This window comes from Chamaea fasciata, unplaced genomic scaffold (assembly GCF_029207755.1).
Source record: "Chamaea fasciata isolate MVZ Bird 193981 ecotype frontalis unplaced genomic scaffold, bChaFas1.0.hap1 SCAF_8, whole genome shotgun sequence".
NCBI classification, from domain to species: domain Eukaryota; kingdom Metazoa; phylum Chordata; class Aves; order Passeriformes; family Sylviidae; genus Chamaea; species Chamaea fasciata.
In genome coordinates, this window is record NW_027094093.1 from 27,853,048 (window position 1) to 27,880,033 (window position 26,986).

Consider the following 26,986-nt stretch of genomic DNA (forward strand, 5'->3'; position numbering starts at 1 on the left):
GTTTTCTTCAGGCTTTCCCACCCAGCCTCGTGACTTGTAAAGGAGCTATTCCTTCTTTCCTCGGGACCTGAGCTCATAGAGGGCTCTAAATCCAGTGTTTTGTCATCTTTTGTGTCTGCCTTCAGAGCTCAAAACTGTATGGACTCTAAAAATAAAGACTGTCTTTTGTTGTTTTCCTGATAAATGACCAGTTAGGCTTATACTAAATTCTTCTTAAAGGTCATTTATGAGTTCTGATAATCAAGGGATCAACCAACTTTCTCTTTTTTCCCCTGATAAGGGGTACTTCCAGAAAGGTCTGCTTGTACTACCTGGGTAAGTTCAGTGGGCAGGAGTCTTGACAAGTAATCTTAGTATTGTCAGTTGTGACAGTGAGAGGCATAAAAATATTACAGAGACCTAGGATGGCCGGCATGGAACAAATAATTGCTTTCTTGGCTTGCAGACAACCCCATTCCAAGTACCCTGGGTTATAATAGCATTTTGTCAGTTTGTTAATCAGAAATGGAAAAATACAGAACAACTAATCTCCATGGCCGCTAAGTGAGATGTGTACATGTGATACTGAAAGACCTGGAACTTCCCAGGAGAGGGATCATCTAGTTCAGAAGGGTGCCTGAGGATTATGGAAATCTACTGCCTTGTCAGTGTACTGACACTCTTGCCCTTCCTGTGCTGCTTCACCCCACAGCACAGGCACTCACGGGGCCACAGGGATTGTTCCCTGCTTGTGTCCCCTTTCAACACCTGTCATTTACAGGCAAATGAGCAGCTGCACACACAGGGTACATTAAAGGAGAGTGTGTATGAAGCACAACCTCTGTCCAGTCTGACAGGTTCACCAATCCCACTGTCGCTTCTCATAGCTGTCCCAGATCAAAGGGCTTGTAGTTACTGTTCCTTGGCCACAGGTTTTTTAAAACAGGGCTACAGCACCAAGTACACATCCTGCTCATATACTCAATACCCGGTGATTATTCATGGACCTTCTTCTGGGGAGAGTTTGGTTCACAGGAAATAGGCCATGATTACAGGAGCCTGGCAGGCAGGTGCTTCCTGTGATACCTAGAAAATCCCTGAGTCTGACAAATTGAACAATCAGCCAAACATAAGATTGATGCTAAATATTAGACCTTTTACGTACACTTATTGTTCTCTAACCTTTTTGAACAGCCAGGCTGGCTGAAGGTATCTTGATTTAAAGATATGACTGTACAAACGGTCCACTGGTGGTTTTGAGCATGAATTGATGTGGAGAAAATCACTGTGCTGGAAAGTAATTGAAAACTTTCCAGCAAGTAGCAGCTTTTTGTGGCTGTGAAAGCCACTTGCTGTTTGGATAAATTGGGCTGTTATTGTACTTATGCCTTCTCTTGTCAGAGGTGCCCCAGAGAAATGAAGAGAAGGTGGCTGTGCCATTGTGATCTTGGGAAAGAAGACAAAAGGTGCTACAAGCTGTTACTTTTTGCATGTGAGGTGAATGGGGCTTGAGGGCTCATAGATGAGATCTGCCATGATAGCGTAAGAGAAACCTTCCTCCAGCAGCGCTCTGCTCAGGCATCTGTCTCTGTGAAAAACAAATGGCAAACTAAAAGCAATGCCTCGTGCTCTTCACTGGCTGCTCAGCGCATATTTTGAGGGAACAGTTTATAGTCTAGTGATTAGAAAGAGCTGGAGGGAATTCCCGCTCACCTGAGGCAGCCAGGCTGCTACCCTGGCAATCACTCAGACAACTATTGCTTGCTACAGAGCTCAGCTGTGTGTGGGCACGCTCATGTCTTGGGTACCCTCCACATGATGCAAATCTTCCCATTTCCTCAAGGACAAGATGAAGCACTAAATGCTGGATGGTATAAGAGAAAATACAGCCAGTGGGCACATGTCAGTGGTGTCTGCCGCAGTGCCCGGAGCAGTGCAACAAGCCCTGGCAGCTGTGGCCAGAGGTCAAAGCACTGGGCACAGTTTGAGACGTGCTCAGATGCTGAGTCAGTGGTGACTTTACAGAACTAGGGCTACCTTTGTGAAGATGGCTTCTGTCTGCCTTCATTGGTGACCTTTGATGCTGGTTGATCTCTGGAGAAATACATAAATGTGTTTGTGTGAATCCTCATGTGAAATAAATGCCTGTAACAAAAATATTTTGTTGGTAGTGAATAATACTGATTGGCTGTGACTTTACCCTGTGGGCCTGAAAGAACATTTACAGGCTGTCCTCCCAGATCCATGGGCCAAAATTTAGGCTCCTTTAATTCAGCCTCCAGGTTGAAATCTGGCCTTTGCTGTGTAAGTCACAGTGTGACATTCTGCAAAGCAGCAGTCAGTGTTAATGTCAGGCTGAAAAGGTTAAACCCTGTTTGCCTTTTTACCATTGTTCAACTTCGAGTCATTTCCCTGCTGAGCAACTGAGAGAGGCTGGACCTTATGGGGCAGTTATTTGTGGCCTCAGTTTTGGCTCCAGAGCAAGAGGGTTTGTGCCAGTCTGTTGTTGTCTAGTGAGAATTCGAGCAGCAGGTTTGTACCATTCACCCAGTCTCATTCTCAGCCCTGAATTCTGTTCAGGGGATCCACAGGGCAGATGTAGGCACATAGCTCATCTGAATACCACCCATATTAAATGAAATACATACTCCAGAATACAAATACTAAAAAAATGCCCATCTAAAGTAATTGAAACATAATTATTAAAACATTTTATGTTACTCTACAGTACAATGTAAATTGTTCCTTTCAATTAAATTTTGAAATACACTAGATTACATCATTTAAATAATTGCAAACTCTTAAATTCACTATCAGTGGTAGCAGAGTTGTATTTACATATATTTCTGAGATATTTCAGAGGCAGCATTATGTTCCAGTCCCTAAGTCAGTTAAATAACAGACTCTCACTGGGGATGTGCTGCTCTTCCACAGGTTCTACACATATGTGGGGTTTATGTGTTTGCTCTTTTTTTTACTTTTTTTTTTTTTTTTCTGTGTGCATGCAGCTGAATCTGAGCAAATTGATACCTACTTGATTTGGATTAAAGATGAAAGGCCTTTCTTTTTAAACAAGTGTTTTGACTAAATAGACAGAGGTGAATAATGAAACACAGTCCTTAGTAGTGGTGGAAAACATAATTTTTTCCAGCTTTTATCCTCTGTTGCATAATACTGCACCTAATTTTGCTGAGTACCCAGACTTTACCTAATGCTGATGAAATATAGTCAATAGTGGAAACCTCTCTCTCATTGTCAAGACTGGCTTTCAACACGATCCATGCAATGGCAAGCATCATACATCATTATCCTGCAGTGCAACATTACCAAGTTAAATTATTATCCTTCAGTGATCTCCTCAAGAGGAGCCCATCTCTGTATGTATATGGGCCACAAACTATTGTGAGTCCAGAGGCTGGAGACCAGCACCAGGCCATGGTGTTCGCTTCCAGTGCTAGTCCCCAAGAGTCTTTGGGGACCAGGCTCCTCCCTGTGCTGTCCATGGAGCAAGCTCAGGCCACTGGGGCTCTTGATGGTCTTTGCTTGTGGCACTGATCAAGCCAAGCCTGCCCGGGCAGGACTCAGGGCCTGGTGTGAGGAGTGCTGATCATGATGTTGGGCAGCGCATTCCGCCGCTTCTTCCAGGAGCCCAGCTCCCTGGAATAGCGCCTGATCTGCCTGAACCAGTGGTGAGTCCGTGCCCGGTCGCTGTCCCGGAACACAAACGCCTCCCGCCTGATCTCAATGAGTTCGAAGGTGTCATCGCAGTCGGGATCAGTGGAGACGATGCAATTACTCAGCCTCAAGGGCTCCCTGAGCAAATGGAACTTCCCGTTGTTTTTGTCCCTGATGAGTACCAGCACTGCGTCCTTCACAGGCCCTGGCTCAGCTGAATCCAGGCTGGACTCGGACACACGCTTCATGTTCACCAGCAGAAGGACCTGCATGTTCTGGAACTTCAGGGTCTTGCTGCCTTTCTTCACCCACTGGCCATCGGGGGGCTGGGCCAGCTGCAGAGACCCCTCCATCACAAACCGCGTTTCCTCCCGCAGCCAACCGACAGTTTTGAGGGCAGTTTCTCTCATCTCGATGTTGATGACTTCCCTCTTCTTCTTGCTGTCCTGGCGAAAGGATCGGAGGGTCCATGTGTTCCCCTCCTGCTTGGTTTTCATGTTGATGTGCTCCAGGTGGGACTCGATGCGGCTCTTGGCCTCCCGCAGGCTGCCATGGTCTGGGTGGTACTCGGTGGTGGCCTTGATGATTCTGCTGAGCAGCAGGGGGTACTTGGTGACCCTTTGCAAAGGGGCCATCAGGAACGACCTCAAGTTCATCCGCCGCAGTGCTGTGTTGTCATTCTGGGAGACATTGAGGAATATTCTGCAGGGATTTAAGAAGACAGGATGAAACAGTGGTTGTTCTGCCGGCAGATACTGCAATCCTAAATGCAAATGAACAGCGTGGTGCTGACAGCTGCTGGGCACTGCAGCCCCCCCCATTTTTAGCAACCTTGTGAATTCCATCTTATTAAAGACTAACAACCATTTCTGCAGCTGTGCTCAGCTGCAGAATCCTAATGAGGTGCCTGGGACACTCGCACATAACATCCTAACAGTCTTCTATTAAATCATAAAATAGCTGGGGTGTGATCTTTCTCTGGTACCCACTGACGTAAACATGAGGCAGATACATCAGTTTGTATCAGATTGCATTAACTTGTAATAGCTTTCATCATTAGATTACAAAGCATATTAAACAAGAATTTGGCTGAGCAGTGGAAAGAGAAATTACTTGCCTGACATTGCCCAATAGACCAAGGCTAGTAATGGGAACCAAGTTCAAGTCATGTGTGCCACAAAGTGGTTTTCTGCAGTGGAAATCTAACCTGGGCTCCAGCACGAGGACTGAGAGCTGATTTCAGCTATCATTTGGTGACAGTTCAGTGCACTGGTCACTGGGCAGATACTGCTAGCACAAAATACAGAATACAGCTGCGGATCAACTGGTTGCCTTAGTTGCCAAGGACTGAGTATTTTTTGAGAATAAATGACTGTTGTCACACCAAGAGGGAGCAGTGATAACTGAAGAACATTAGCATCAAACTTTGATCTTGATGGGCTGGCAAAGGCTACACCATCAGCCTGCTGCCTTTCTGTCCCCAAGCCTGGATGAATATATTTATCCCCTTTCTCACCTGAGCAACTCCTTCTCCTTCTCCAGAGCGTTGAGCATATTCACAGAGGAGGACTGCTGAAGACAGTATGTCTGAAAGGCTGGCAGCATGTTTACGAATTCCAGGAATATTTCTCCGATGCACACAGTCATCAGGTCATCGTCCCCCTGCAAGTATGCAATAGAGCCCTGGTCAGTTAGCTCAGGAGGGGCACAGCCACAGGGCCTGCCTTCAGTCATATCAGCATGAACTGCTGCAGCATCTGCTGAGCACCAGACCAAAGGTGGAGCTGGGCTCATCCTGCCTGGTCAAAAGGCAGCTCCTGCAGGTCTGGGGGGAATCAGTGCCTGGGAAGGGGAAGGAAAGCTGGCCTAACTGCTTGCTTTTCCACATTCAAGGAGCTGTCTGCTCTCCTCCTGTGGGCTCAGCCAGCTCATCAGAGCAAGGGCTTGAAGGCCAGCATGAGCCTCTTAGTCAACAGGGTGTATTATGTCCTCACAGTCTTATTTCTATTTCTCTGCCCTCTGACCGCCATGCTGGTGGGGCAGGAAAGCTCCTTGTGAAAGGCATGGTGAGTCAGTAGAAGCAGCCATACACAGCTGTAGAGCAGGAAGCAGCCTACACTGCCTGGCCCCACAGACAGCCTAGAGCCAAGCTGCAGTAAACTGCAAGCCAAGGCAAACACAGCCAAGCCAGCATGAAGCCAGCCAGCTCAGGGCTGCAAGAGCACAGCCTGAGAGACAGAGCAAGCTGATCTCTGTGCCTCCATGGTCACATTCTTACCAGCAACCAAGTCAACTGGCCTAAAACTAACTTTGATAATGGGACCATTAAGACCTGATAATGGGATAAATGAGCAAGACTGCTGATGTCAGTGGCATCACCACAGCACAGTGAGTACAATACCTGTGACCTGGCACAGAGCTACTGAAATCAGAATAGCTGAGAGAGCAAGGGACTAGATAGCTGATAGCTGACCATAACCTGGGAGTCCTACCTCCTGTTCCTCTGCTCCACCTACGCTGCCTGCCTAACGCAAAACCTATTCCAGTCTGCCTGGTCCAGCTCCTTTAGAGGGCAGAGGCAGCATCATACCTGGTCAAAGGCCTGATCAATCTCTTCTTGAAGTATCTCCAGGAAGCTCTCATTGAGGTCAATGAGCTCTTGGATGTTGCTGAAGATGCCCTGGAGCTGCTCCTGGCTCAGCAGCCCAGCTACCTGCATGGGGAGGTAGAACTCCTCTTTGATGATGCGCAGGTCCTCTCCATAGCTGGCCTCTGTGTTGACAAACTCCAGCACAGACTCCTTGCGCTCTGTCCTGCGTTTGCGGCACTTCTCGCAGAGATCAGCCCGCCTCTGGTTGCAGTTCTGCACATCTGTCTCCACCGGAAGGTCCCTTTCTCCACAGTCAGTGCAGGGACGGTGAGCTTCCCAGGCCTGCAGGGAGCTCAGCGTTTCAGATGCCCTATTCCTCCACTTCCTGGCTGGCATCTGGCCAATGCCACTGTCTGCCCTCTCCACATCTGCTGACTTGGTCCGGGTGGCCTCAGTGGGATCCAGGTCATCCCGGGCATCATTCACCCCAACAATCCCGCTGTCCGTGCTCAGACTGCTGACGTTGCTCCAGTGATGTCTGGAGCGGAGGGAGCCCCGTGGGGTGCGTCGGGTCTCATCAAAGCTGCCACCATGGCCAAGGTTGGCTTTTGCTACCACTGGACCTGAGAACAGACACAAACCGTTACAGGCACTGCCAGCTGCACAGAGCTCACCCAAGGAACTCGTGCTGGCACAGCCATGAATGGCAGGAACCCTGGGGGGACAGGCTGGTTCTGGTGAAGCAGGGCTGTGAGCTGCCTCCCCACCCTGTTTTGCTGCTGAGACTGGTGCAAGTCAGAAGCGAACGGCTCCCAGGTGAAGTCTGGGATCTGTCATCTCTGCACTGCCCTTACCTGTGAACTCATTTGGGCTGCCACTTCTCCTGCCATCTACCACTCAGGGACAGAGCAGAGTAGATCCTGATTTCCTGCACACCTGGGTACAACCCAGGATGCTTCCCTCCCCTGGTTTGTAGAGTTACTCCACATTTTCAGCAGCACAGCAGGGCCCAGCATCTGGCCCATGAGCCCCCGAGTGTGCAGTGTGTGTACCATAGTCTCGCTCCTGCCGGCGCTTCTGTGCATGCTGCCGTGCTGCAGCCGCGATCTTCAGCTCCAGCTGCTTCCTCTTCACCGAGTCTGTTGGCATCGGGTCACTGAAGTGCGGCCGCAGCCGGCACTCCCGCTGGGCCTTGGCACCATCCGTGCTCTCATGGACAATGTCGGAGCTGGATCGGCGACAGGCAGGACTGGGGGTCTGCAAGAAAGGCAAGAAAGGGTCTGGAGCAAGGCTGAGGTCAAAGCAGCACCTGGTTTTACAGACACTGGACTTCAGTTGCCAAAGGAGAAAAAAGGAAACTCATCAGCAATGAGATTGTAAATGTAGCTCTGATACATGATGGTTAAGAAATCTGTCCCCGTGAGTCCCTCTGTCTTGCTCAGCCCTAACAAGTAAGGACCCCGCTCCCTTTGCTGTTGTATAGATTTGAGTACAGCAGCTCTGAGGTGGTTGGATCACGGCTGTCAAATAACCATGAAGAAGTCAACAGCACAGCCCTGGCTTATGGGTCTGTGCTCAGGGACCTGAGCTTGCTTGCAGCTGCTCTGTGAAAGTTTCAGCACTGCAGGGTCAGGAAGTCCAGCCTCTGTGCCCCACCTGCACCAGCAGCTTGCCCAAGGGGGCACTAAGAGGGAATCTGTCTGAACCTCAGACACACTGGAAGCCATGAAGGGGTTACTGCTGAACCCCCAGCATGAAATGCAGCAGCACATAGGCAGGAGCAAAAAACTCACTCCTGTTTTATGAGTGTAATTAAAAAGCTTATGATGTTTCTTACAGATTTTAATCAAGCATGGGAGTTGGTACCAGATTTCCATCTCCCAGCCTGCCCAGTTCCTACAATGAAGGGCTCCTTCAGAGCTTCTAACAAAGAAAAAATCCTAAACACATGCATGAGAGGGGAATTCCTCTCCCTTACATTCCCTGCAGGTGGAGTGTCACTGGATGTCTCATTGCTTGGCTTGTCCTCCCAGGTCTCTGTTGCCATGGACATCGCTGTGGGCTGCTGGCTGTCCTCCAGAGGTGGGAGATCAGCTTCCCTCAGATCACACCGCCCCTTGGAGGGGGATTTGGCAGCAGTCTCAGCATTGCAGCTGCAAGGGAAGAAGCAAACTCCATTGAACATCACAGATGCAGTTCTCCTGCTGTTCCTGACACAGATGAGACTGAGCAACATGCCCAGGTTCAAACAACGATCTGCAACAGTTCAGGGAAAGTGCAGCAGGGATCATGACTGGTCAGCATGGACGACTGTGCTTGTGTTTCAGGGGTTCTAAGCACTGCTCAGTTAAGACAGTGCAAACTGGGTAACTGCACTCATGCCAACAGCAGTTTAGGTTATCAAGTGTCGGCTGCTCGCAGGGCATTTACGTGTCCATAAAACATGAGGTGCTCCACAGGGACCAGAAACACTCCTTTCTAAGTAGGCCACATCCATATTTGCTGCTATTTAAGGAGATGGTGCCAACACAGAAACTATATGGCTCATCTGGAAGAAAATCACCTGCTATAAACCATAATACTTTGAAGGGATTAGAGGATTAAAGGAGTTTTCCCTCTGTTTTTCATCTCATTTCATCCCAAACCCACTGAAATCACTGGAAAGATACTATCTGTTTTCAGTGAACTCAGGATCAGGCCTTTTGGTGCACTCGAGACCTGAAAAGACTGGCAGTGTCTGTTGCTCTCACTTGGCAGTTCTGGGATGTCCTCATTCACGGCTGTCCGGTGCTAACAAGGGCCTGGCCGGGCTGATACAGGCAGCCTGTCCAACACCACGTTCCCCTCTCTGTAGACAGCATCACTCTCCAGACAGACACAGTCTGGTGCAAAACCACTGACTTGACAGAGTAGTTGACAGGCTGTCATTTGTGATATTATTTGTGATACATTTTTTTTTTAACAGACTCTCTAAGACATCTTATTTCCATGCATAATTAAGCCTGTCAGGAAGAATATTATTTTTTAAATTATTTTCGGTTTACTTAATTTTTATGGACTTGGATTCCTTTAAAAAGAAAAGTTGTGAGGACTGAATATAGATGCTTGTCTATACAGGAAGCCAGTGTCTGGAACATATTTCAGGTTCTGCATGTATTTTATGCTTAACAAAAAATCTCCTATGAGAAAAATCTGCTTCTTCTTAAAGGCTTCACTTGTGAACTTATGCTGGTAGGTCACACTGCTAATGTGCAATTCCAACAGTGTCAGCTACAAGCAAACACATGAGACAGATGGGCATTCTCCTTGCAGTGAATGACAGTTGGCTCCAATAACAAACCATCAGCCAATACTAAAATCACTGAAGAGGGAACAAGTCTCCCAGAACACAAACTGGCTCTGTTGTCAGGCCAGAAAAGTTGGTTTGCATCTCTCCAGCTGATGCTTTTTCATCTTCCGCCATTTATGTTTCCAGCTCCCCGCTGACACAGCCAGTTAAAAAGAGTTTAGCCGTGACTACGCAGCAACAGCAACAGTGCCAACAGCAGGCTCCTGGCATTTGCTTTTTGCTGTCCCCCTTCAGGTCTCCACTCCCCAGCATGTAGAAGGGGGACACCAACATCACTGCTGGCACAGAGCAGTCTGTAGCACTTACAAGGCGACAGTAAGAGCAGCACAGGCACACAGCAAGGCTGCAGTCCCACCACGGTGCTGGCCTGCCCTGGTCTGGCTTGAGAGGCTCCTGTCTCCTTCCTCCCTGCTGTCCCCAGCCATGCTTGGGGTACCACCCCTTAAGTGTGTGTAACTATCTGTGTAGCTATGACCTAAAATCAGTCTTGAAATTATATGGGTTTAAAAAGTCCCCCCCCATCTATTCTCAGATAATTTCATCTATGTTTCATTGAGCTGTGTAAAGTATGAACAGATCAGCTGGGCAATCCCATGGGAGGGAAGGCACAGGTTAAGGAGCAAGAAAACTCTTGAAAAGGATGTGCCACTGCCAACAACCACCATTTCCAAAAGCTGCTCCTGCTCAAACAGCTCCTGGTTAAATAACACAGAAAAGGGACTATGCTGGGGCACAGAGAGGCAATGGGATGCATCCAAGGTTAGTAGCAGAGCTCATAATTGGAATATTATCTTCTTGATCACACCATCTCCCACTACACAGAACATACTCTCAAGAGAGATGCTGAGCTTTCATTTGTCATTTTCACAGTGCTTCAAGATCATCTGCTTAAATATGGGAAGCACTCCAGAGTATTGCTGCTCCTCTAAGTGAAGCTGACAGCAGCTCTCTGCTGATAGGGTCTACAGACCAGATGCCACCACTTATTGTGGTTTCTATAGCCCAAAAGGGATATTTAAAAAAAAATCTCCAGACGTGATCTGCAGTGGGAATAAGAGCCAACACTACCCAGAGAGCTTAGCTAAGAAAAGATGACTGAAGATTGAGAAATTCAACCCACTCCATGGCTGGCCAGCTGGAGGTAAGAAAAGCAATGATGCAGAACCCACATTGTGTGAAAAGAGATTTCTTCACCCCTGGTTTGACTGCTCTGCTTCTTGCTATGATTAGATCCCTCCTGCTTGATGTACTGGCCATGTGGTCTTGGGGCAAGTGCTGCTCCACACACCGCTAGATCAGAGTGTGATCAGGGGGATGTGGCCAGAACAGGGAGGATACAAGCAGTTTTGTGGAACTACATCTTCGGGCTACTCCTTTAACCTTTGCCTCTGGCTTAGGAGGAATAGGGGACATTGCCAAGAAAACAGGATATTGCCCCTTCTCTAGTGCCCTCCTCCTGGCAGAGATCTGTGCTGCCAACAGGTTCACACCACCACCTGCTCAAGCAAGTCAAGTCCCCTCTGTCCTCACAGAGCCGGGCAGAAGGGGGGACTCCAGAATCTTTCCTTCTGTCAGATTAAATCACTTCTTGGGACAGGAGTTTGTGCCTGGGGTTGGTGACAGTTTTTCCTGTTCGCCCCAATAGAGGTGATGCACTTGAGCCAACACAGGGAGGACCAGTTCTTTTTGAATGTGTTTTTAAACCTCTGGCCATCAACTCTGAATTTCATGGAAGTGGAGGTACTGGGGATGGTGTACAACTGGAAATGCACCTGCTTTCCTTCACTGTCTCTATGGGCCTCTTCATGGTTTTATGATTGTCTAAGCCAGCAGTTCTCAGCCCTTCCCACATGTTCTTGACTCTTTTTTGACTAATGGAAACATTTTTGTGCATGCCTTCCCTGCTGTCACCTGCCTTCCTGACTTGGAGTCCTCTGCTAGGGAAAGCTGGTATTGCACATTGCACCCACCATCCTCTTGTCACCCCACATACAGCTCATCACTCTTCTCAGGAAGCCTTCTTTCCTTGGCCAAATCGTGCAGCCTTCTGTTGTCACCATGTTCCTAGTTTCATAGACACAAACCTGAGGTATTTGCATGTCCTTATCCTTAAAATTCTCCCCTTAAGCAATTTCAGAAAGTGGACTATATACTGAAAAGCTTACAGGATTTTCACCTAGATAGCAACACCCCTTCCCAGCCAGGACTACAACCTAAGTTAAAGGTATCCAGTGACCCACAAGGGGGCTAAAGCCACCATAATTATGAAACTGACAATCAAATCTTCACTGACAAAATATTAAGTCAATTGAATAAATCTTGACTAATTAACAATGAATTACTATGGAGACTGCTAATTTACAGACAAAACTGCTTTGTAAAACTGACACACAGAAGCACTAGAAAGAGAAGACAATTTTAGCTATTTTACTCTGTGATGCTTCATCACAACATCTCTATCAGAGGTTTGCTGAGCTGAATATCTGTGGAAATGGGACCAAATCCCCAGCTTTCAGCTAATCTCATTTGAGACTTAGAAAGAATGTGGCCTGGATGCCAGCTATCATAATTTAGCACTCAAAATGCAGACAAAAATCTCCCACCTCTGCAGTGAAAATCAGCTGGAGTAGTGAATATTTACGGACATTACAGTCTCAGGTGAAAATGATGGAAAAATGGTAAATTTCTAAACAAAGGAAACTGGAGTTTCCCAATAACCAGTGCTTTGGCAATAACAATTACCATTAATTGTTATTACTCTGAAAAATAATAAGGCCAGTGTATAAAACTTCACATATAAAACGACCTCTCTAATACTGGAACCATTGTCATTCACATTTTTAGATCAACTCCCATTTTGGTGTTAATAAAAATTGCTTCATAGATTTTAACACAGCCAACTAGTGAGACTGAACACATTCACAGAAACAAAACCCACTGTGGATATTAAAAGCACAGAAGCTACACACAAAGGCCCTGGGCAGGAAGTGTTTGGAGGCTGGGAGAAAAGTGGGGAGGAAGATCATATGCACTCCTCATTTCCTGTACTTTGCTCTGCATGCAGCTTGGGCTCCAGATGCCAGTGAAATCATTGATCTGCAAAGAGACAGCTGTTCTTACATCCTTACTGCTTGTGCCATTCTGTTATTTCATTTCACATTCATGACAAAAATAGCCTAATCTATTAAAATGGTTGCATCCCATAACATTCTCATCTACCTCTTCACTGGGTTTTCATACTGTAGAAGAAAAGCACAAAGGCTGGGCTGGACAGCTGAGGGAAGCACTGAGGGCTCTGACACCACCTACTTTCCTTTGGATTATAAAGTTATAAGAAGTATTTCTTATGTCACTGTGGCTTCAGCCCCACTTGAGTTCTTTCAGACAACTCTCACTCCCATGCAGAAGTCACTATTATCTCCTCTAAAACCAGAGTCCAGTCTCAGCCCGTGTATTCCAGAAATAAAAAGCCAGCATACAAAGTTGATGCCCTGGCATTTCACACATCCATCTGTGGATTGCAGAAGCAGCCAGGAACCAAATCTAATGCAATTCTTGGCAAATCCAACCATGAAAGCCAAGTGCATGGAAACAAACCACTCCACCAACACTTACTCCTCCTTTTCCCATCAGCCTCATCTCGTGATAAGACAGTGATAACTTCTCCAAATTCTTAGCTTCTAGAACTTTGCTGATCCGTACTGTGTCACCCAGCATAGAAAGGGACCCCCATTTCTTTGGCAGGAGGGAGGTAACAGGACTGCAGTGTCCAAAACCAGGATAGAGAAAGCAGTTGTTGTGAACATCTTACCCAGAGAAGGGGAAAAACCCTGGATGGAGAAGGAGGAAGGCTTTACAGAAGTATTTTCTCTGGCTGCCTAAAGGGAGATGGCAGAAGGACAGTATTTGCAAGTACTTTCACTCACTGCCTGTGCAGGTCTCCAAGACAGGGTTAAAAAGTCAGAGCAGCCGTCTTGCCCTTGTGTGCCTGTTCACTATATACAGCCAGCCAGTGAAAGCACTTGCTGCTGCATCTCACACTATCTAAAACCATGTCCTGTACTGGTGGGACAGACTCTACATCTTTCTTCAAAGGAATCACATCAGTACTTTGTATCCTTTGGCTGTCTTCTACTTTTAACAGATGCTAAAAAAAAAAAAAAAGAAAAAAAAAAAAAAAAAAAGAAAAAAAAAGACATTTTGACAATTTAATACAGAAATAAAATGAGTGGGAAACTGGGTGCCCGAACTACTAATGACTGTTGTCTTTACAGGATTAAGGTGCACAAAAAGGCAAAGCCTAGATGAAAATGCCTTTTGATGTTTAATCCCCCCCAAGGTGGAATTTAAGCTGGACAGCTTTAAAGATGTGTTGTGGCTATCAGAGGCTATCAGAGACTCCAAGATGAAAGGCTCTGTCAACAGCACATTTATGTTACAGGAATTAAATGTACATATCAGGAGAAAGACCAGATCATTAACAAGGAAACTGCTTTCAGGTGACCCCACGGAGCATGTTACCTTTTCTTAATAAGTTCCAAGGCTGAACCTATGAATTCATCCTTCATTTTTTGTAGCTTAGCTCCATAGCTGGATAAGTCTGTGGCTTCTAACAGCAGCGATGAACAGCAAGAGGACTGGGCTTCAGAAGGCAGTGACGGCCCTGCAAGGTGGAGGACATCGTTTAATTGTCTTGTCTCTCCTTTCTGCTGCTCATCACTGAAGATCTCCTGCCCAGCACTGTGTATTGCTCCTGCCTGTAGAGGTGATCGTGGAATAGGACTGGAGCAAATAGGGACTCGTGATGCAACTGGGATGGAGGTCTGGAAGGTTCTGTCCTTCACCTCAGGACTGCTCATCTTGAAACCTTCCCATGTGGCTGGGTTTTGGGAAAAGCCAGCAGAGGTGTGGTTTTCATGAAATACATCATCATCCTCCTCCACTGTGACAGCAGATTCATTCACAGCTTTGGTCTCTAAAGCCTCTGGACAAACATTCTTACTGTTTTCCTCCTCCAGTGTCTCGTTTGCAGGCAGACCCTTTTTCAAGCAATCTGCTGGCCCACTGCTGCTGCCAGATGAATTTCCCTCCTTACTTCTCATTTGCTTGAACTCCTCAAAGGTCGGTATGTAGAGCTTCCCTTTGCAGCAGCCTTTCTTGCTCTGTCCCAACGTGACTTTGCCATCTGTTTCCCCACTGTACTGTTCTACGGTCTCTGCTGTTCTGGATTTGCTCATCTCATGGCTTTCCCCAGCATGCTGAAGGGACAAATTGGGGGAGCTATTCTGCCTTCGGAGCTGAAGCCTCCTTTGAGCCTCCTGCTTGATGTCCTCTGGACTGATGATGGTGTGTGCAAAGGACAGCCCCTGCCCTGCTGTGAGGCTGTGCCTGAGAGCAGTGTGTTTCACCAGAACTGTGCAGCAGTTCACAGCACAGCTGTTCTTGCACTGCTGGCACACCTGGCATTCAAAGCACTCCTGGGCCATCAGGTCAGGCAGGGCCACCTGTGGGCGCACAGGCTTACAGGGCTCTGTCCCCTTACTGCTGTGCAGCCTCAGCTTCTCCTTCAGCTCTTTTCTGGCATTCCCATGTAGGGATCTTTCCTCTGTGGAAGGGAAGAGCCACTGAGGCACTTTGGGAAAAGGAGGGAGGAGCACATTCTGTGCAGATCGCGATGTCTGTTTAGCACGGAGAGAAAGGTTTCTCAGAGAGTCTGATGTGCTCTGTACTGGGGCCACATCCACACAGCCTTCTGTCCACTGATTGGTGCTTCTATAGCGAAAGATGATCTCGTTATCCAGGCTCCGGCAGTGGGAGTACAGCCCACAGTCAGCAACTGTTGCCCAGTGTAGGTTTTCCACACTCCGATACATCCGGTTTTCCACAGGACTGGCCAAAGGTGCCTTGCCTGTGTGGCAGGCGAGAGTGTGGAAGTCCCCGGAAAAAATATGAGTGTCTAGGTTCTTTAGTGGATGCATGCTGCTAACTGAAAAATCCTTTAAGCCATGTTGTGCACAGAGCTGATTATTTTGGCAGCTCGAGATCACCCGGCAGTGTTCCTGTCTCTCATCAACACTGATGTATGTCATAGCAAATGCACATGGAGGCTCTAGGACAGTGGCGTCTAGGGGGAGAGGAGGGAGCTGGGGTGTCGCTTAGATGCCAGTCAATGTCCACAGACCACGGACAGCAAAGTGTGCTGCTGGGCACACACATAAGAGAGCTCTCACATGGGTGGAGTCGCCATGCGTAGAAGACCTGTGAATGGAAGGAAAGATGAGTTACTGAAGCAGCCTGGTGCTGACTTGCAGGATGCAGCAGCAGGTCTGCTTCCAGGGTACGCAGAATCCAACACCAACAGCTTGTGTAGGAACAGAGCAGCATAGCTGGGCGATGAGCTGTGGGGCTTGGGGCAGGAAAGCTTTTTCTTCTCCAGCCAAGCCAACAATGGCCTTACACTACCTGTCTGAATTTGGAGAAGCTCATCCTACCTACCCTCAGCAATTCCCTCACAATAACATTGCTCAACTCTAGCGACAAATGTTCAGAAGTGCTTGCTGCAGCCTCAGCTTACTTACATAGCAGCACTGAGGAAATGGCAGGTTTACAAGAGATAGTGAGGTTCTTTCCCTCAAATGGGGTGCAGACAAGAGTGTATGAGTTAAGGGGGATGCTGGGCCTGGGAAAGGATGACATAACTGTGGTCTCCTTGAAGACTCAAGCAGCAAGCAGGAAAAAGAAGGCTGACAGGTGGTGGTTTTCTGCCTAAGAGTCATATTGCAGCCCCTTATTGCTCTGATTCACCCTTCACGAGGAAGATACATATGGTTTATTGACTGCATATGGTAGCCAAGCATTGCCAAGGCCTTTCCAGTACAGAGACAAAGGTAGCTTACAGTCTTCCACAAATGCACCCTCCTGACTCCTTAGCCACAGGTTCAAATGATCATCCTCCCAAGACAGTTCAGTGGAGGCCCCAAAAGAGAAAGCTGTGCTTTTCAAGGCTCCTCCTATGAGCTGTGTTCAGCACTGTAAGGCCCAGGGAATCTAAGTGACTAAATCACATATTCAGAGTGGAGAATTATGCCTCTAAACTCCAGTTTGGGCCAGCAGGATGAAGACTAAGTGGCTAAGTCCTTGCTGGAAGTGGATGGAGCCTACTTACACTGAATGAAGAGACTCTAGATTTCTTTCAGGGGTTTAGGCCTCATGGGCTTGCCAGCAGTCACATAAAACATCAGTGTCTGCTACAGCCTAGTCCAGTCCCTTCCTTGGCAATCAGAAGCAAAGGGAATGAGTGAGTGCCATTTGTAAAGGAGAGTAAGACTGGGCAGGGGATGTGGGGTTAGCCTAAGATTCATAAGGGCAAGATAGAGCTGGGATGGTGGGGCACGGTTCTTTAATAATAAGCCAGGCAAGAACCAACCAGGTCGAACACACAGGAAGAGGTCTCGGTAAAGCAAGACAGAACCAGTTACAGCCTAGACTGTTTGTCCTGTAATGCAGCTGGATTCCCCACACATGGCAAACTATTCAGGGAGCACACCCACCTTGATCAGGAGGGGAATGAAGAGGTTTGTTACTCCCCGAAGGCTAAGACACCACAGGCACCTAGCCATGTGATGCACCAACAAACATCTATCTGAGGGGAAGTCTGAGGTACAGTATTGCCTGGAAGCCAACCTTGCTAACACACTGTGAGCTTGATTCATTCCCTGCTTAGAGTGGCTCAAATTAGCATATTTTCCCCGCATTAATGAAACTATGTCTAATCTCATCCCAGAGAAGGAAGGCAGAACTGCTCCTGTGGTTCACCACTGAATGAAGAACATAATTTCCATCCTTCATAACTGCTAAAAATAAAAACTAAAACTAGCTCGCAAAATGTGGCTGTCCCCCAAGATGTCACAGGCACTTCTCACCCGGTCTTCTCATGGTGGGGCTGGAGTTCCCCCTTCTTCACGGCTCTGGAGGAGCCCACAGGTGACAGCAGAGAAACGTGAGGATCAGGACTTTCTGTGCTCAGAGGTTATAACATAATCTGTCAAGAAAGAGAGAATCATATGATGTGAAAGCCAGTCACTGAGCAGAGAGCATGGCTCCTGGTAGTGCTGAAGGGCTCCTGTGAGAAAGTGCTGTTAATAAAGGATGCCATGCCCTGGCTGGTTGGTCTGCGATCAGGTCACAGCCACAGGACTAAAAGCCACCACGTACTTTTGGCACTATGCTTTCAGAACAAGAAGAAAGAGAAAACAGCCCTTGCTCCAGTGAGAGCAGAGAATAAAGCTGCCCTTGCCCAAGGCAGGGAGTTACACAGAGTAAGGCCTAAAGAGAAAGCAAGGCCCATGTGAGGCAGGATCCTGGGCTGGACATTGGCTTGGCAAGCTCTGCATGTCTGCGTGTGACACCAAGGGAGCCAGAGAAGAAAGTGCACAGGCAGGGCAGAAGCAGTCAGGAGAAGAGCAAGGAAACAGGCACAGAAACAACAGGGTGGGATCTCTCTGTGGGTGCACCATTCACCAAGAGATGGGCAGCACTGAGAAGACAATTGATTTTTGCCTTCATGATTCTCTTCAGGTGGAAGTTCACTGTCAGGGCTCATAGACCTGACCCTTCTATGGTCTGCAGGTCAGCTACGGTGATGCCAGGCATGGGAGGTCAGGGGCCACTCTGTCCCTGCCTGCTCAAGTGCACAGCACATGCAGGGGGGGTTACACCCCTCCATTTTTCAGGGGAATGCCTCAAACCCTCCAGCAGGTGAGGGTACCCCCTCTGCACTGCAAAACAGCACAGGCCCATTCCTCCAGCAGCCGTGGAAGGTGCCAGTGCTCGCAAGCACTGCCAGGCAGCAGGGACCTGCTGCTGCTTTGTCTGGGCAGGATTTTCCAGAAAATGTGCATGAGATGGCAAAAGTCACTTTCAGGGAAGGAGCAGCTGGAATAAAACCTCCTGTGGGCACAGTGGGGCAGGCAGAATGAGGGACAGAGAGCAAGAGCCAGAGGCAGGTTTGCAGAGCAGAGGAGCCAGAGAAGACAGAGAACAACCAGAGCCGGCTGTGAGACAGCAGGGGACAGAGACTTTCCAGAGGAGGCTGAGCAAAGTTTGCTGACATGTAGGCAAGAACCAAAATTTACTGGATTAAGTGCAGAAAGATGGGAATTTTGTTTCAAAATAATTTATTTTAATATTTGTCACCCATCAGGGGTGAATTTTTTCTCTGAACAGCGATTTTTTTTTTGTTTAAACACTTCTGACACAGGAAGTCCCTCTGATACTTTGAGGAGAGCTCAGGACAAAGGTGGACATGGTTGTAGCTCATAGGTGGGTGTGCAAGGGGTCTGGTGCTCTGGCTGGAGTGATGGGGAACCTCAGAAATCAGTGAGTTCTGTTCCCCCAAACACCTGCAGGGCAGCTGTGGAGATCTGGTAACAGCTAGCTCAGGCAGCAGCACCTTTCTTCCCTGCCACTCCACTCTTGGAAGGACCATCTCTTTCCAGCTGAACTCTTGTGATCTTGCCCATTCCCCCACGTCACCACCCTGAGGGCTGTGCACAGCATGTCAGGCAGCTAAGCTTAATTTCACTGAGCACCCTAGGCAGCTGCTGCCCGAGTCATGACCAGGACAGGGGACTGGCTGAGACACAGCCTCCTTCCCCCACAGCTCAGGGATGCCTGGAGCAGGAGAAAAGCAGTGGTGTCTCCAAAACACCAGGTAATTTGTCCCTGGTTTGTAACCAGGAAACAGAGTGTTTCCCCCTCCTTCCCCTGTTCTTGTGCTCCATGGCACACAGCAACTGCATCATAGTTTCAGCTCAGATGCCTGCATTTGTCAGGCATTGACACCCCATGATATAAAATGTGCCTACACACTCAGCTCCCAAGTAACATGGGCACAAGCCTGTTTTAGGCAGTCTGCTGAAGAAGAGCACAAGATGGAGACAGAAAAAAAAAAACCAAAACAAGTTAATATGCTTCTGGTTGATAAGCTAGAGATGACCTCTGAGCACATATTTGCAGGCCCATGGTATTTACGTGCAGTCTTATATGGTCACCAACAAAGAAACATTGGGAATCACAGCAATTTAAAAGTTTGTCTTCCCACCACCTCAGAGCTGTAAGTACATGCTACAGCTACAGCAGATGATTCCAGGTATTGACTAGCAAAGGTCAATGAAGTGTGAGGCAAAGGAAGGGAAGGAGGGAGGGATGAAGGAAGGAAGGAAGGAAGGAAGGAAGGAAGGAAGGAAGGAAGGAAGGAAGGAAGGAAGGAAGGAAGGAAGGAAGGAAGGAAGGAAGGAAGGAAGGAAGGAAGGAAGGAAGGAAGGAAGGAAGGAAGGAAGGAAGGAAGGAAGGAAGGAAGGAAATGCTCATTTCTTACATGGTGACCCAACTCTGGGTCCTAATTTACCCTCTCCTAAAGGTACACAGCAGCCCTAATGTATCCTCTGCTTTCCTCCAGTTACACCAAGCACTGAGTTGCCCATTCTTCGTCATTCCCCAGTCAGTGTGTGTGAGAATTCTGGACTGATGCTACGCTCCTTCATTTACCCACCTGGGTACTTCCAGGCAGTGCTGTCCACACTTACCCAAAGCTCAGGCTTTATTCTAGACCAGCAGCTCTCCAGGCCAATGGTCACTTCTTCCAGGCCAAATAGCAAAGCAGAGTTTAGTATTGGCTGCTACTGCAGCATATCGTTGCTCCTCAACACATTATCTGTGAAACATTTGCCTGTTCCCTGACTCAGGGACTGAAAAGCTTCTAGTGGTTATGAGCCTCATGCCTTAAGTGAGCATAAGACTAAAGGCAAAGTGTGCTCAGCTTATTTTCTACCATGTGATTCTGTTTAATCAACTTCTTCACTACTCTGATAAGTGCCTGCTTGGAGACTTGCCACGAACCTTAATTTTCCTGTAAAATCCCCCCCAAAACCTTATTTCTCAAGGATTAAAGCTTGAAGGATAAATTCCTTCTTCCCAAACACATCAGAACCGTTCTGCCTGGCTGACCTTCCCAGCAAAGCACGAGATAAAGTGTCAGGAGGATGAAGCAGGCAGGCACAGGATAAGTAGCTCATTGCTGATGAAAAAAACTGTGGAGAAGACCAGACATGTTCAAGGACTCCAGGAATATCAGGACAAGGGATCACAGAGCCTCACAAGGCCTCAGGAAAAGAGGCCCCTAAATCTGGCAGGGCTGAGTAGGTTTACTGGTGCTGCTTTGCAGAGTTTCCTGCAGCAAGATTTACTCTATAGACTTATCAAACAAGGACATTTGTTCCATGAAATGGCGGAGAGCAGCTTGCTATTGTCTGGCATCTCGTGCTTGATCAGAGACATCAAGTGAGACTGGTACATTTTCCACTTTCCACATTTACAACATTTCAGTCACAAGCAAATGAGCTTCCGAGTCATGGCCATCACACCCAACTCCTGCTTCCAAGGGAGGGGAATAACTGCAGATCCTTACTCCATCTTGAAATAAGAGATGACACTAACCTTCAGATTTTATTCTAATGTCTCTGCATTAGGTTTTGCAAATTGCAGCACTGAACTGAGGTTAGTTTATTCTGGACTACAATCTCCCTTTTATTAAAGAGGTCCAGCCAGCTAGAGGGATGTGAACAGCACATTTCAAAGAGCTATACAAAGGATTTTAGCAGGCTATTTCACTGCTGTGAGTTTTGTGCTATTTGATACAGCAAACCTCACGGTCACAGCAGGATCTGCTTACTGCCACGTCATGCACATCACTTCAGCTGCTTAGCGGAACACCAGAAGTCTCAAGGGAAATAATGCCAGATGTTTTATTTTTTTCATATTAAAGGTTAAGAAGAAAAAGAAAGGTGCCTTGGCTGTATTTGCCTTCTTAGCTGTTTTCTTAACCAGCACAGTGCTGCAGAAACTGGGTGATGAAGAAAAGGTGACTAGTTAAATTTCTTGGATTTTTTTTTGGTCTGTTGTAGCAGCTGAAACAGGAACACAGCTTATACAGTGTCTGTTAATTGCAGCAGCAAGGTATGGCCACAGTAGTTCTCTAAACCAGTAAAGTTTCCTGGGTTTCTTTCTCCTTCCTAGGGTAAACAGCTAATCATAACTTTCCCGGAGTTTACAGTATTATCACTGCTTTCATTGTCCTCTGCATGGCATAAATCAGGACTGCTAACAAGAGGAACAACTGCCAGATTGATTTCAAAACCAGGTAATAAAGTGAAAACAATAACCTTTATAGTCTGCTCAATGATTTATAGTCTGTGTTCTCACCTTAAGCATAGGCAAGAACCACAAAATCTCAGCGCCACCTTGGCATGGGGAACCCCTGAAGAAACAGTACAGCCCAGGGTCAAGAGGTTGCGGAGAGCACGGGCATTGGCATTAAATTCTGCTGTGTTATGAGCTGCTTGCTTCACCATGTGATATTGTCTAGCCATTTTCCTCCTTTCACATCTCTTTTCCTAATCCTTTTTGTGATTTTTTGTCCTGCTTCTCCAAGTCTTCCTCCATCCCACTGCATTCAACACAACACAACACAGTAACTTGTTGTTAACAACTTGTCCAGAAAAACTGGTCTTGGCCACAGTCAGGGCTGGCTGGTCAGAGCAGCCCAAAGGGTACATGTGTGCCAGCCAGATGTGTCATAGAAGAATCTGTCCACAGTATCTGTTGATCACCATAGGAACATCCTGCTAAGGATCAGCACAGTTCCAACAGGGAGAGTGTAGGAATCACCATAACTTCATGTGAGTTTCTATTTGGGCCAGATTGCCTCTGAAATAGTCTCAAGGCAGTGGAAAATCTACTCTCAAAATTTTATCGACTCACTTAAGTATTCTTGGCTCCTTTTCTGTAGGATTTTTAAGCTGTTTGGGAACTATTTTTATTGACATAAAAGGTTTCATCTGAGAAGCCCTATTGCTCCACACACCTGTGCACTTGGCAGCAGTGCCTTCGATGAATTTTGCTGGCTGCTCTCTTAGTCTGAGCAGCTTCTCCTTCTTGAGTCCCAGCATGGTTTTCCCCTTGTGTTCCTCTTTCAAAAAGGCTGTGATGAGATGATGCTTCCAGCCTACCTCCAAGGGCAGGCATTCCAGCATACTGATTTCAGGTAGCATACTTGCAAGGTGACTTGTGTTCCCTCTTGAGTCCTTGCTTTGGGAAAGGGTACCTCCTTTTGTCTCACCAATGCACCACTCAATCTCTTGGACAATACTGCTCCAACAGTCCTACTGATGATGCAGCAGAGGGACTGGAGCTTCAGAGGATTAACATTCATCTTGCAGCAAAGGAAGGCTGAGTAGGTTGATTTTGTAACAACTGCTCCTGGAGACACCAGTGTGACACCTCCATCAAGTGTCCCAGCTGGAGCTGTTTGTCACCATCAGCTGTGAAGCATCCCAAGAGATGGCAGAACCCACCATCTGCCAAGCTTTCAGGGACTCAACACCCTGGCTGACCACAAAGCTCCTTTAGATGACTCCCTCTCAGGAGGAAGCAAGTTCCATTTGCAATGAAGTCCCCTCATGGGACAGATCACCCACAGCACCTATGACCCTGCAGGGTACATCTGATTGACAGATGCTGCCCTTGTCTGTAACACTCTGGAGCTACTCTGCTCCTCTCTTACAGCTGGAGAAGGAGTCCACAGGGTTATAACCAAGCAGACAATGCTCAGGCTTGAGTTAGCTGATATTCAGGACCCAGGTGGTTTCCCCTGACCTGTGTAGACACAGGCAAGCATTCCCAGGCTTTGGGTCATGCAGAGCAGATCTTGCCCACCACCCACCTTGGTCCTGGCATACACACACAGAACTCACTACTGGCCTTACGAGGAACAGACATCATCTGAGCACAGGCTCTGACCTTGCTCCATACCTGGCAAAGACACAGGCAGTTCTCAGAGGCAAGCCTGAGCCAGGAAAATCTACCCATCCCCCCGTGAGATCTGGGAATTAAAAAGCCATATGTCAGCTCACTTTACAACCTGGCACCTCCACTTCTCCTTCAAACCCCCTCTCTGCTGCATAGGTATAATGCCAGCACTAACTGTAGAAATGGTTCCAATATGGCTACAAGTGAATTTGTTATTTCTTGGGAAGTGGGGAGAAGAAAAGGTTAAGGCTGTGACTTGAAGCTGAGTCCCAGCAAAGGGTCCAACATCAGTTATGACTTCACAGTGCCAGCTCCAGACCATTCTCCTCTGGCGCCCTACCAAAGGTGTGCCCCGGCTCAGCACTGCTACGCTCAGCCAATAACTCACACACCTTTGTGAGGCAGCCCAGTACTGCCAGCCCAGTGCCCTGCCTCCAGCTGTGGTCAGCAGCACATCATTTTGGAAAGAGCAACACAGATGGAGCATGTCTGCAGCTGAAAAATGATGAGGTGGGGAACAACACCTCAGATCATCTAAACCTGTCTTGATCCTCTCTGCATGTGTTTGAGGAAGGCAGAAGGGACAGTGCAGAAAAAGCAGGGCACAATGGGTCAGTTGAATATGAGAACTGACAGGGAAAAGTAAATCAAGCCAGTCGTAGCAGGAAAAGGCTGGCTGCTCCCTTCCCCTTGCAGCATGTGAGGAAGATCAACAGAGCTTCACATAAGCTGAGTGTTGTCATCTTTTGTGCACTGAAGACTGGCTTTTCAACTCATCCTTTTCATTCACTTTCTGGCAAGAAAGAGGTAAAATGCCAAGTCACACTTAATGGGAAAAATAAAATCAAGTCCTTTTCTAATATCATCATTTAACTCATGATTTAATCTCATGTTTCGCAGGGCCTGAGTAATGATGCTGTATTTCTTTCAGGGTGGATACACCCCTGGCTGAACTAGCAATACATGACCATCAGGGCACACCAAAACATAGCACTTCCCATGCCCCGTTACATTGCTTCCACCAGCCCCAGAAGGACAACAGAAAACCAGAGTCCTATGCAGTTGGCTCCCTCAGGGTGGCCGAAGGTATTCCTTCTTCCTTGTTCTAAGATTGTCCTGAGAATCTCAGCCTAATCCTTAAAATGCATAGGGCACAGGAAAGAAATCACACCCTAATTCTAACAATAAGCTGTACGTTGAAGGTTCCTACTCCCTTCTTGTACTAGGAAAATGGTTTTTTGTAGCACAGCTACAAATGAAAAACTTTGACTGCACTAGTGGCTTACTGCATCAGTCTTTCCAACCAGGCAATATGAACCTTGCCTCCCATCTCACTAGTGGGGAAAGAAGCCCCACAGCTTAATTCTGTTGATCTCAGTTCATTAACTTAGCACTGGAAGACATTCCAGCACTACCCAAAGCTTAGGGTAGGTGGATGAGCAGAGCTCTTCCATGCCAGCAACACGTGAGATTGGAAAGAGATCTGGAGTAGGAAGGGGGTGTTGAGGACAGTGAGGGAGACATATGATCTTGTCCTACACCTTTCTTGGTTACATCCCAAAGCTGTCAGGCACTGTGTCATACTGCTAGCAGAGGCAGGTTTGCCATGAGGAAATGTGGATGACAGCAGCACCAGTAGTCCTGGCCGGGTGTGGATGGCCACGGGCGGTAACACTTCTTGTTCTTTTGGCTCTGGAGGCACTCAGCAAGGCTTTTATAGAAAACCAGGCAGAACTGTGCCTGTCACCTGTCTCAGTTGAGAGATGTATCCTCAGAAGGTCCAGCACTGCATGTTACCCACTACAAGGCAGTGGGAGTCCTGACATGGAGCTGGTGCAGCTGGCCAGGCTCCACCTCTACATCAGTCCCAAGGAACATCACAAGCTCTTCCTTACCCACCAAAGAGAATTTATTTTCTTCTTTTTTGCAGATTTTCAACTCCTCCCACGGGTCTCTCTAAACAATCCCCTCCCTTTAAGATGCTGATGCTTTTCAGCTGATTAAACTGTGGACCAGACCATGAGCTGTGTGTAAAACAGTATTGCTTGTCAATGCTAATTTACACCTGCTGAGAATTTCCCTTCCTTCACCATTTAGCAGAATTATATGACACGTCTTTTATCTCTCTTCACAGTTTAGCCTGCCATTCCCCTCCCATGGCCCCCAAGCCTCCCACTTTGCTCTGAACTCCCTGGAGGTTTACAGGATAAGTTGCTTATTTGCAATGTAAAGTGTCTCTCAGAATCACATCCCTGTGCAAACAAACCCAAGAGAGGCACATTTATCCCTACTTGCGCAACAAATCCAGCCCCATCTTTTCCTGGCAGCAGTTCCCTAAGCACACACTGCACAGGACTTGCTAAGGGCAGAAATATGTCCCTTATTGCCATTACACAATGCAGGACTCCTCTGGGGAGATGCAAAGGATAGAGAATGAAAGGATTGATTCCACAGAGACCCTGGGCTCTTTCCTTTCTCATTGAAACTGATGGCGATGGCTTGCCATCCAGATCAGCACCCTGTAGATTCTGACTGTCAATAGGCAGGATACCATTAATGACTTCTTGTTGCTATGGTGATATTGATGGATAGTCCTTGGTGTTGGTGGGAATCCTGGGAAAGCTAGCAAAAAAAAAAAAAAAAAAAGTGGGTCAACAAAATGTGAGTTTGCCCACAAATGGGCAGTTATGTGACATACTCGATGAATTCAGTGGCACTTCACACCTCTTGCCTCCCACAAGAAGAGCACGGTGTTCTCCAGAGCCAGGGCAAACCTGCTCACAGCACGGCTCTGGTGCAGTGGTGCAGTGCTGCAAATGGATTTCATTACTAGGCATTACTTTTGCAGCTTCACCCTGGCAATTCATTTCACAGAGTAAAAATCTTGGCTCCAGTGAAATCACTTGGACCTGTGCCAGTGGGCAGAGAGCCAGGATTTCCCCCAGCTCTCAGGATGCCTTATCACAAGTGACAATTTCATTCAGTTGCCTCAATAGCCACTGGGAACCCCCTGCCTCTCCAGAGCTGTTGCAAGGATGGAAAAGCCACTGTTGCAGTTTTTTGCTCTATTTCGCTGAGGCTCAGTGCTGTGCTCTCTTTGAAGGTGGTGTCATGGGCTCTCTCTCAGCTTCCTACTTTGCAATGTGCAGTTTAGAGCAACCTTTCATCCCAACCGAGTGACCACTGGAAATGACAGGCTGGGCTCCAGTCACAATTTTCACTTTGTACAAGTGTTCTTGAGGTTTGGGCACAGGAGCCATCTTCCCAAAATAACATTTCTCTCTGACCTTGCTTTCTCTGGAAAAATCATTCCTAATTCATGTTGGTGGCACATCAATGAAGAAGTGATAAAACTCCAGTGGAACTGCCTCTTTCTCTACAGATGCTATTTATCTAAGCTCACAAACTGCAAGATGCCTTGTTTTGGAGGAGATTTTAGTATGATTAGCAAATTCCAGAGTATGCTTTTTGTCTTAGCAAAGACTCTTATCTTTTCTGCTTTATGTCTAGGAGTACATACAAATTCA

The 26,986-nt window shown here is 47.4% G+C and overlaps 1 protein-coding gene across 1 annotated transcript; it reads right to left on the reverse strand.

The window, feature by feature from the left end:
• Window positions 1-1,975: 1,975 nt before the first annotated feature.
• LOC136293457 (uncharacterized) lies at window positions 1,976-14,964 on the reverse strand. The gene is made up of 6 exons (XM_066190254.1): window positions 14,115-14,964; window positions 8,223-8,397; window positions 7,297-7,501; window positions 6,245-6,867; window positions 5,171-5,316; window positions 1,976-4,356 (listed from the first exon to the last, which is right to left on the reverse strand). The coding sequence occupies exons 1-6, from the start codon at window positions 14,828-14,830 to the stop codon at window positions 3,561-3,563; spliced, it is 2,661 nt and encodes an 886-aa protein (XP_066046351.1). The 5' UTR covers window positions 14,831-14,964; the 3' UTR covers window positions 1,976-3,560.
• Between the last annotated feature and the right edge of the window lie 12,022 nt (window positions 14,965-26,986).

Coding starts and splice junctions, on each gene's coding strand:
- LOC136293457 (XM_066190254.1), bottom strand. CDS start 14,830: ATGAGCAAATCCAGAACAGCAGAGACCGTAGAACAGTACAGTGGGGAA. Junction 8,398..14,114: donor TTGGAACTTATTAAGAAAAG/GTAACATGCTCC, acceptor CTTCCCTTGCAG/CTGCAATGCTGAGACTGCTG. Junction 6,868..7,296: donor CCGGCAGGAGCGAGACTATG/GTACACACACTG, acceptor GTCTGTTCTCAG/GTCCAGTGGTAGCAAAAGCC.